The sequence below is a fragment of the Etheostoma spectabile genome, unplaced genomic scaffold (genome assembly GCF_008692095.1).
Source record: "Etheostoma spectabile isolate EspeVRDwgs_2016 unplaced genomic scaffold, UIUC_Espe_1.0 scaffold00000880, whole genome shotgun sequence".
Lineage (NCBI taxonomy): Eukaryota > Metazoa > Chordata > Actinopteri > Perciformes > Percidae > Etheostoma > Etheostoma spectabile.
In genome coordinates, this window is record NW_022602658.1 from 1916 (window position 1) to 13547 (window position 11632).

Consider the following 11632-nt stretch of genomic DNA (forward strand, 5'->3'; position numbering starts at 1 on the left):
TGGTTATGCTGAAACTAGAAGAGTAAGTTCTCAACTACTTACTAGGTTTCCACTAATTTATGTCCTACTGTTAGAGCATAACTAGTCATATGGAAGACTATTATCTTTTTTTACTGTGCCAATTTCACCACATCAATTTTTGTTGATCTAAAAAAAAAATACATCTCTTATTTGCTTTACTGTATGTGCCTTTTTTGTGCGCATACAGTATGTTTTATTTTTGAAAATTAGTTAATTGTGACTATTATTCTGTTTGTTCTAGTCCGGCCCCTGTGTCTGAAGGTGCCTCCACTATTCATCTTCCAGTAAAAGAGTGTCACATCACCGAAGGCACCAACTGCACCATGTATGGATGGGGGGAAACTAAAAGTACTGTCTTCTTTCACCAATATGCCATGCCACTTTGCATTTCACCCTATTACTACAAGAATGTCTGTAACATTTACACTGCATATCCTTCTCTGTTCAGATGCAGATACGATGATGCACTGAACGCTTTGACCATGCCCATGGTCAACAATGACATGTGCTCACAAATTAAAGGAGATGCTGGGGAAAGCAGAATATGTGCTGGTGGCAAGAGAGGAGAAGGCGTATGTGATGTAAGAACAGAAGGGACCTGAATGCTTCATGGAAACTACCTATTACTTACTATATTCTAAAGAACTAGTCCCAGTGAAAATGGTTTACATCAAACATATATCAAACACAGATCGCTATAAATCAAAAGTGTCAAATGTAAATGACAGTTTGGTTTTTTTGACAACAATACAGTACAACGTCCTTGTTAGCGTGCTGTCTCTCTGATGTTCATTGTTTACCCTTTCTTGCAGAAAGACAATGGCGGCCCATTGGTTTGCCAGGAACATGAGCGCAAAGTCATCATTGGCGTGAGCATCCAAAGGACAAAATGCGCCTCATCACAGCCTGCACTTTTTGTCAACGTTGCTTTCTACTCTGAGTGGATATACAAAGTGTTCAAACTTTACCCCAGTTTGGAAAGAAACTGATTGTGTGGTGTGAAAATCAACCCCATTTATGACTGTACCACAGCCTGCAGAGGAGGGCGGCGGCTTTGGGCCAACAAATTCCAAGACCGCTCTAGCATGGACCACAGGGGACAAATGAGGAAAATCACCTAATGGAAAGATTTGTAGTTGAATTTGTCATTTTACGGGGATGACAGATTAGTGATTGAAGACTGATATAACCGATTGGAATCTCATCCTTTCTTCCACTTTGCAAATGAAGACATCCCAGTTTTTCGCCCCAAAAATATTTTTTACAACCAAAGTCTCTGGCACATTTACGGCATACTAATTGTATTTTGACATGTTCAGAATTTCTGAAGCCATGCAAACCAAGACAATGACAATGACTCAGTATTATCTCCTGGAATATACTTGAATATGGACAAAACCCAGTTATCTGGAGGTTACCACATGAGTTACCTTCCTGTGACTGGGACCTTTTTTAATGTGTTGAGTGGGACAAAACATATCTTATTACTTCCAACACATTTGATGCAGATGAATAATTGTGGTGTTATTTAATGTGAACAAATATACCTGATCATACATTTTAGGATACCTTACAAATACCACAGCAAAAATGATATGTATTAATTCACCTTCTGACATAATCCAACAAAGAACTGTGGTAATGCCAATAAGGGAGGAAGATATAAGGATAAAAAAGTATGTATTAGGCAGTATAGACACTTAAGGTCCCAATGAAAAAATTATGATCAAGTCAATTCTCTAATCCAGCAAAGGTCAATATTTGGCTTCAGATATAACAGTAGTTAGGTATATAAAATACACTATTGCTGCTTGAAATGCAAACTGCAGCAGCCTTGGCAAACCATGCCGTGCTAATTGTGTGCAGTAGCTGGACTACCTTTTCCCCAGTTAGCTGTAACTGTTGGATTCCCCGTGAGAGAGTCTAAGTAGGACTGAGCAAACTGCTCCAAAATCTTATGCTAATATTTGTAGCATGAGAGAGAGAAGAGTCATGCCAAATATAACATGGCTATTTGGTCTCCAGTTTGGAGGGAACTTTGGCCCCTGGTGGCTGTGTGTGGTCAGCAGGATATTTTATACTTTTTTGTTTCATGGAAAGAGACTCCTTATGTACATACTGTAAGTGCAGATTTATTGAGTATGGTTCTGCTGTGCTGTAAGATATTATAGGTCTTATAGATCTGGAACACTTTTGGTTCACTGAGTAATAACGTAATGTAATGGCTTCATCGGGCCTCTGATTATTTTCGATATTTAAAGAGACTGGTAGCTTGTAAGTAATAGTTAGTATATTTATTTTTTAAATTAGCAGAAGACATGGTTTGAAAATAATCCAGATTTTGGTGTGGTATTTAGAATTTGTGTTTTTGTTCTGAGAGTAATTTGAAATAATAATAAGACTGCATGCATGGTTGACTCACGGGTAGTAGCCACACAACATGAAATAACATGCTAGGTTACAGTATGCTTCATTCGGTTTAACCTTTAAATTTAAGAGTGCTTCTCGTGGGCTAAATAAGTATTGTTCTGCCCAGACTTTAACTGTATATACACAAACACAAATGCATGCACAAACACAAAAACTTGTCAAATTGTGCAATACTTAAAAACTATAGATTAAAGTACAAGAACATTTTATTTACAAAAATAAAACAAAAACCGGAAACATCTTACACCAAGTTTCTTGCATTTAAGATAATATAAATAAAGCCAAATAAGTAAACCAATACAGGAGATAGAGGAGGAGTACATTATCACTGGCTACAGGGCTATCTAAATGCTTGCTTATGATTTTATTTGTGTGGTGTTTGATAGAAGTCAGATCAACTTGTGCTGATGAGGGTATTTACTCAATCAGTTGGACTAGAAAAAGTTAGTTTTTCTAACAAATGTCTCTGTCCACAACCATTTCTGAATTAGGTAAATCTTGCAATTAGCCACATGATGATGCCTGTAGCCCTAAATGCCTTAAATGATGCCAAAATGGCCCTATGATTCCCCAGGCATTGAGCATTAAACTAAATAATATTTTACTCATATTTGTGTGGCTCCTACAGAAACGTTTAACAATGTATTCAATTCTCAGCTCTGACATATCTGTTCTGAATATCACATAGCAGTACGTGGCAAAAAAGGAACACACATTAATATTAGGGGGCTTTCCCATCAGCCGTTGAGTAATTGCCATTGCGGTTGTTTTCAAAGACCATGACTGTATACATTTAAATTATAACTGTGGCCTTAATCATAGTTTGAGGGCAAATTCAATCCTCTTAAAGCCTTGCACATGTTAAAACCAAGGTGAAAGTCTATGAAGTAGCAATTTAAACAAAGAAAGCTTCTTAAAAGGCAACTGACATATAAGATAAGTGAAATCAAATATTACGTATTCTTGGTTAATGTGGAGGATCAACTAATTGTGTTGTAAATTGTCAGCTATGCTCTCATGGTGTTGTAACTGTTATTTAATTTACCTTCATGTAAATAGACCAGTGCATTCTGTACATTACACTTTGTAATTTTGTAAATATTATACTTAAGTATTTTTACTACATGATCATTCTGTTAATAGGTGTCTACACTATAAACTTTAAATATAACAGCTGCTATTTTGTGTTAGTGAGTTGTTTCTAAATTGTCTAGCCTTTGTATTATTCCTATTTTAATAAAGAACTTGATATTGTATTTAGCTATATTCTGTACTCCTGTTTCTTTCTCTTCTCATTTTCCCTTGTGTAATATGTTTAAAAGAATATGCCAGCAGCACACACTTATCTGTTTATTCTGTTTTTGATAGTTTACTCTTTATGACACTCAGTTCAGCAAATTCTAGTGCATGATAAATGTTATTAAGTGGCTGAAACAACAGGGGTCTTTAATACAGCCACTGAAGGAGATGAGTAATAACATATCTTGAGAAATGTTTGGATGACTAACGTGGACATCCCATACTTCATGGAGATACGTTTGGATAAGATTTTCAGCAGCTCTGAAATGTTTGGTTGCTTAATGTGAAATTAGATAAACATAATGCTCCAAAAGTAAGATTATTTTTTATGACCAGTAATGCAGAAGTACTCAGATCATTTACTTTATAAAGAGAAGAATTACACGTTTTTTTAAGTACTCAATCTCAAGTAAAGGTCCTGTATTTGAAATTCTACCTTAGTGAAAGCAACAAAAATGTACTTTAAAAGTATTACGTAAAAGTACTCATTCTGCAGAAAAATGGGCCCTGTGTTATACATAACATTATTACTCAAGCAGCATTTCACTGTTGTAGCTGGTCAATGTGAAGCTAGGTAGTTTAATCTACTGGCTCCTAGGGGTCGGGCCCAAACAAACAGCAATACTATAAAAGAGATCCCATCCATATTATCCAGCGGTAACCTTAAATGATCCATGGAGCTATGATTTATGTCACAATGCTGTCGAGCATCCAGTTAAAGTTGCTCATGCTCATGTATCCAAATATGATTTCTGTTATGACTTTCTCTGTTAGCATTAAATCCCTCTAAAATCTACAACCTTTTCAAGCAGAACCTGTGTTCATTGCATGATCACAACTTGGCATATGGTACCTTATTTTCTGGAAACTCACATAAATAAAAATAATCATCACTTCTGAAAAAGAAAAGAAAATAACCCTCTTTTTCATTAAGTCTTTACAAATTTAGTGGATTGATTTATGATCCATTAGGATTGTCTGAAGAATAAAGGTTTACAACTTTCAATTTAGAATAAGATTTAGTGCATTTGAACAGAAAAAATGAATGTAAGAGACAAGATTGTAACTCCAGTCGTCTGTCGCCCTCTGCTGGTTAGAATGTGTCCCTCAGTCTAGAAATTGCAGCTGCACCCAACTACACAAACAGCAGTCACACATTTAGTTTAGGTTTCCATGTGGGTTCCCATCCCAGGGTTGCTGTACGAATAGAAACCTCTCATCTGTTTGAAACGGGCTCCATGTAAAAGTAATCCCCTGCTGGTTCCAGCACTGTGCCACAGGGTGGTCTGCTCTTACTGTCTCAGTTGCCAAAGGGAGGGATGTCCTTGCATCTGTGTGATGGTGAACCAATGGGAAAGTGAATCTATTATCTCTGTGGAGATCCAGTGGAGTCTTGTCTGCCGTGGTATGGGCCATCATGTTATTAGACTGATGGATGAATGAGGGTAGGACCGAGACGGATGTCAGATGTCCAGAATTTGTCAAATCTGTGTATCAGAGATTGGTGAAATCTTTAAAATCAACAGCAATGCAATCATTTTAGAGTCTAGACAACACAGATTTGATGAAATAACAATTGTTTGCATGATCTCACCTCTTTCTGCTGGGAAAAGGTAGCCATTTTGCAACGTCCTAGCAACAGTGTTGTAGGTAGGGGGGCCCTCTGGATTTTCACAGTAGACTCTTGACACTCCTGTTGCCTTTAAATCAACACGTAGGCTAAATGTGACTATACAGTAGACCAAAAGCCATCATATTAATCAATTATTACATGTTAAAGCTCCTAAACACTTGGCTTTACATTTTAAGAATTGCTTTGTAACATTAGGCCTACATTAATGACTAAGTAGGACTTTATTAAAGTTAAAATAAAGCATCTTTAAGTATTATTTAGCAATAATTTATAAGTAAAAAACTCTGATTGGCCTCATCAGGACTGTTTGGGTGTAGTTTGATCAAATTTGATTGACAGTGTCCAAAAGCACACCAGCTGTTGCAAGATGTTGATTTGTTCACTGTCTGGGATTTAGAGCCTAATGTTCACTCAGAATTTCATCACAGCTATCACTGTGCGGAATATTGAAGTTTAACATTTACCGTATTGGAATTTTACTGTCATTACGTATTTAAATTATGCTTGATTTGCATTATTATTTCAGTGTTTTTAGATGCATGCCCATACGTGTTACTGTTATTGACATTCTTTCTTGCACTTTCATTGTTTCATGAAGTGCTGCTTGTCCTATATTTTTTCATGTTATGGGGGTCGGGGGCTCACATGGGTTCTGATTCCGAAATCATATCCTGTAAATCTTTTAATATAGAAAGCACTTTGTGCTTAATTCTTGAAAAGTTCTATATATTAGTATTGTTATTATTGTCATTGTTGTTGTTGTTGTTGTTGTTGTTGTTGTGTTGTTGTTGTTGTTGTTAGTAGTAGTTGTAGTAGTAGTAGTGAGAGTATTACTCAATGCTGTTACATCCTGATTAGTCAACTGATTGGATGGAAATATGATTCACATATGACACATATACACACCTGTTGAGATGGGAAGCCATGTGGTATTGTTGGACTCACAGGAAGGAAATCTCTTTGCTTTTGGAGGTCTGCAGGTGTTATGGAGAATACATTTTGTCAAATAATCTAGGATTATGCGTATTGTTTCTAAGCCTTGCCATAAACACACACACACACACACACACACTTACTCTGTGTACTGCTCCTCTGTTTGGCTTCTCTCCTCCATTTAGCCCGTCTGTTTGAAAACCAGACCTATGAGAGACAAACAATCATCTAGAGACAATCAGCAGAAATATAAAATAGGTGATTCTGTATGAGCACTTTAATGATTACAAATTATAGCTCTACCTTGATGGTGTCCTCGGGAAGTTGTATCTCAGCGGACAGTTTCTCTCTCGTGTACATATCTGCATACTGGCTGTGAGAGAACTCTGATCCGGGAGATAGAAACACATATTTAACTGAACTGGGCTTCTCTGAGTGCAAAGAGGCAGGTTTGTGTTGGTCTGAGACATGCGTGGACTTTTAAGTCACCTTGCTCGAGTGCTGTGCTCTGCTCCGGGGTGAAGGTGGTGCGGTTGCGCTGCTGGACAGCTTTAGGCTTCTGGTCAGTGCTGCACACTGTCTGAGAAATTTTTCTCTCAATCACTTCTTCTTGGATCAGGGAATCTGAATGTACGCACACACACACACACACACACACACACACACACAAACATTTAAGTAGGAAATCAACAGTCTTAATTATATAAAATTAGATTAGGTCTTTTGGGGAATTGTGCAGTTTTTTCAGCTGGTGGTCACCTATTTTTCAGTAGTCCAATGATCTTCAAATGTGACCTACCCTGCTCAGGCCTGATCTGCGCATTGATCTCCATGCACATCGGTCCGTGGTCCAAATGGATCTTTCTAACAATCCGATTTATAGACGACACCTTGCAGAACACAGTGTGCAAAGAGCATCATGTCAAATCCTGGAATATTCTCACTTTCAGTAAAACAACATTTCAATCTCACTTACGCTGGGAATTTTGGAAGCTTTGCATATTCGTGCTGTTGCAAGCTGTTTTCGAATTTCCCAAGCAAAAATGGTTGGATTTTCCCTTTTGCACTGGATGATTGTGGTGATGACACCTGGGGTGAGAAGCCGAGGTCGGCTTCCTCCAATGGTCTTGGGCTCCAGGAGTCCAGTGCGGCGGTAGCGGCTCAGGATCTTACTGACGCACCCGTTGGACACCTGAAATACGCAGTTGTTTCACTTTCTTAAATTATGATGTTTTTATTGACCAAACTGTCCCGTCAGTGAGACTATTAACATGGCATTTACCCAACCTTTCCCCTTGATTTAAAGCCTGGATGTGGTTGTGCATTACAAAATAGTTTTGCGTACCCGAAGTATCCGGGAGATCTGGCTCGGACGGACTCCCTCCGAGGCCAGTTCAATCATTTTCCTCCTCTTGGATTCCGGGAGAGGTCTGCCGTTGAGAAACATCCCTCCTAACTGGTTGACACTTCCACAACCTTATCATAACACAGCCCTCATTTAAATATATCTTTAATATGTAAGTGGTTTAAATAGCCTATCAACTAAAAAAAACAGCAAACTTAAATTTACATTTAACATAATTCACATCCCCTGTGCTTATTGCACTGAACAGTCTAAACAGGTGGCTTAATTAGGTGTCATAGAATCTAATTAAAGCCTAAAAGTGCATCATAATAACAATAGAAAAGTAACCTTTATTTGGCAGCTCGTTTGTTCCGCACATCTCAGCTAGCCTTGGTGATGATCACAAAAACCAAATGCGAAATGTTCCCAGGAAAAAAACACGTAATGATATTTAAAAACAAAAGTCCAACGACACCACGTCGCCTGTGGAAAAATGAAATTGTCCAGGCAACTCCGCTTATTTGTGGTGAATGGCAGTGAGGGGAATCACGCCCTTCAGCAGACATTTATAGGCCCGTCGAGCTCAACGTGACGTGGTGGCCTGTTACATGAAATGTCAATATTGCCTGGAAGTGAATGTGGACATTTACTTAAAGACTTAAAATTGGCTTCAGGTTGGTAGGTCTTTACATAAGACATGTAGCAATATTCTGGTTTTCATTTCACTTGTAATTGCATTTGTTTCAGGGATAAAAACTAACAAGTCTAGATTTGATTTAAGCAATATGCAGAGGAAGGTAGATCGATTGTGCCATAGAAATCCATGATTCAGAAATATTCTTCCAAAGAGCCCTCAACCAAGCTACACTAATTGTAATTTAATTTAAGTCAATCTAAATTTGAACTTGATGTTGTTATCATGCATATCAGACATTTAGTAGCTAATAGAATGAGATAGAAATAATAAAAACCCGAGTCACGAAAAACTGTACTCTCTGAGTGGCATGTGATTAACTAAGTCAAATAAGATATCTTCCAAGAAATCATATCGGGATCTTTGCACAGTCATGTTTTGGTGGCATGTAATAAGCTACACAGATAGCTTTCCTGGACCAGAAAAGTGAGCTGAATAGTTTACTAAAGTTCTTGACTTTGCCACATTTCATCAGTGCCAAAAACACAAATTTCCACTTCGAGATCCTTTTAAATTGTGCGTTTGATTCAAAATGTCTGTGTACAGCAGAACATAATATCAACATAATAGTACTCAAGTTTGGGAATTCGGACTGGTTTCCTTTTGAGCATTGGCTGCCTAGTTTCAATCAGACAAACCAATGTTTCAGTGCTACACAATTCAGTCCCTTGAACTTTCTGCTTCGGTGCATGTTATCCTACTAAAGTGAAGACACACATTTATTCGCTTTGAAAGATTAAGTGGCCAAATGATCAACACTTTTGTGTTTCCCATCCTTTGTGGGGGGGGGGAGAGACTTGTGATCACGTGACTGTAGCATCCTTTCCCAGGTGAAGTGGCTCATATTAAACGGATCTCTGGTCTCCTTTCATAAAACAAACATTTGGAACTCTGCGACGACTGCCATATGGTAAAGTGCTTTTGATCAATCATAAATCCATCACCCAGTCTCTCTTTATTACATTTCTTTCAAAACGTGAACAAATAGACTCTACATGGGCGCAAGGAAAGGGCCAATTGGGGACCTCGTTTATCCAGAAGACGGAGGCTAAAATAACCCTCACAGATGTTCCTTGTGCAGCCAGCAGATAAAAATGCGTTGTAAACTGTTCAAAGGGAAATATTTGACGAGCAAATATTAGTCTATGTGAAAACCCACACAAGGCTCGTATTTTGGCCTGTTTAATGACTAATGATAATTGAATATCATTAGCTGGGTCCACACAGATCGAAGTGCCACCGAAATAAAGGCTCAGAATTTAAAATGCCATATGGCCCAAATTATACATTAACCATGAGTTAGAGGACAATAATACTCTCTGTGTACAATCAGCCAGGTTAGATAGAGGAAACCCATTTTTGGACACCATCATCTCCTTGCCAACAGAGACAAAAGACACATAAGGCAAGACTTTTTATTTATTACAGGGGAGTTGATGCGGAAATTGATTTATAATACTTTATTGCACGTATAGTGTGTGCCAAACGAGGTTGATTAATGTACTTAGATTATGTTGTTGCGAGAGTACCGCACATTCGTGGTGCGTAAATTCTAATCTGGGCTCGCCAAACGAGGAAACGGGAGTTTCAGTAACTAAATCGTGCCACGAAATAAATATGCATTTCATTAACACATCCAAGGTATTTGTCTTGTGCATTAAACACCTGTATCGGTGCTTTACTGCGCCTTGAAGCGTTAAGAAATGTAGGTAATTCATCCGCGTAAAATGGGCACCAAAACCTCTCCAAAGCGCACTGAGGTGCTGTGTGCGCAACGGAGCTGCTACTCTGGTTGCTTGTCTAGCCAATTTTTCCACCCTGTAATGGGATGTATGTATCGTTCATGTTTTTGATATTTACGTGAGTGAATGTTTTTACCATTCACTGAATGCTTGTTTTTGTCCTTTATCATTAATATATCTTTAGATTCATATCCGTGACCAAATGTGCCGATTTCAGTTGTAGGCTAACAGACAAAAGGCGTCTATCTTAACATACCATTCAATTTAAACAAAGTCTTAATTGCTTTAGGCTACTTTTTATAACAAGCACAATAATATGAACTTAAGGTTATTAGTAGAATTTCCCACTTGTTTTATTTTAAAAAGGTTTTGGACTCAAAGTCGGATAAATAACGTGTTGATTACACATTCTGTGGAGCCTAGGTTAAAGTAGGCTCTACCTGTGTTTACAATTCTTCATATTGCACACAACCAAATCTGTCACCATCGTCTTGAATTAATCACATCATTTTTTGAAGAGAAAACAATTTTATTACGTTTTTGTCTTAAACTATTTTCTCATATCATTCTTCTTGACTCTGATCCAAATCTTCTCCTAATACGTTTCTGAAAATTTGCGTCACTCACACCTATATTTGCTATGTACTGCAACTCAGACACGCAGATGTATGACAATAACAAGGTAAATTACATCAAATGACAAACCGGCCAGCGACATTTCTGCTTTCCCAGTAGGCTATCGTTTTGTTGGCGAGGAAGATTTAGACAAATGTAAAATAAAAAACTTTGCGCACGCTGCCCAAACAAACATTATCCGTATGGGATTTGACAAAAATAGCATACATGTGCGTCTAATGGATGTCTTTCACCGTTTTCCTTAATAACAGAGTCCCATTGGCACATTGGATTGCTCTTCAATTACGCAGATAAGCTTACAGCCTGTTGCAAAGACAATTACAGATTTACCCGAACAGGTCCACAGTGGGTTATTTGAATACAATGTACTGCAGGTCAGTGTCAGAGTGCGTGATTCATGATTATCTTTCATTTTACTTGTGCCTTATGATAATTATTCATTTATATTTTATTTTGATGAAGATGTGGGTGCCATGGCCAATCACTTTTTAAAAATCAAATGTCGTTGTAACATCTGTTTGCATATTCATTACTTATCATGTAAATAACTTTTTTCCTTTCTTTCTTTTGTCCTCAGGTGATATCATGATGCCAGATTCTCTCCTGAAAACAACTGGAATAAGTGCGCAGCTCAGTTTTTAATTTGTATTGTTTTATAGTTATCTAATAAAACTGAATAATAAAAAATAATAACTAATAAAAAAAAAGGAAAATGCTCTGGCTTAAATTGCCCAAGATTAATATGATGAACAAATATGTCATGGTAATAATAAAATACATTAGTTTGATAATGTGATGTGTGACACACCACTTACAACTCATTGCATACATATGTAGATCTAATCCACTAAAAGTTGTACCATGTACACATTTGCATAACCAGAGGAAGTACTGTGGGG

General features: G+C 37.6%; 2 protein-coding genes across 2 annotated transcripts; one reads left to right on the top strand and one right to left on the bottom strand.

Moving 5' to 3' along the window:
- Window positions 1-480: 480 nt before the first annotated feature.
- Window positions 481-1052, top strand: LOC116674615 (hepatocyte growth factor). Its single transcript, XM_032507001.1, has 2 exons — window positions 481-602; window positions 834-1052. Exons 1-2 carry the CDS (start codon window positions 504-506, stop codon window positions 1008-1010), a joined length of 276 nt encoding a protein of 91 aa, XP_032362892.1. The 5' UTR covers window positions 481-503; the 3' UTR covers window positions 1011-1052.
- Window positions 1053-3555: 2503 nt separating this feature from the next.
- Window positions 3556-10815, bottom strand: LOC116674613 (paired box protein Pax-4-like). The gene is given in 10 exon segments (XM_032506999.1): window positions 3556-5237; window positions 5345-5450; window positions 6290-6357; window positions 6460-6523; window positions 6620-6702; window positions 6806-6946; window positions 7116-7206; window positions 7293-7533; window positions 7645-7792; window positions 10803-10815. Coding segments are annotated over 10 exon segments (1284 nt in total). The 3' UTR covers window positions 3556-4908.
- Between the last annotated feature and the right edge of the window lie 817 nt (window positions 10816-11632).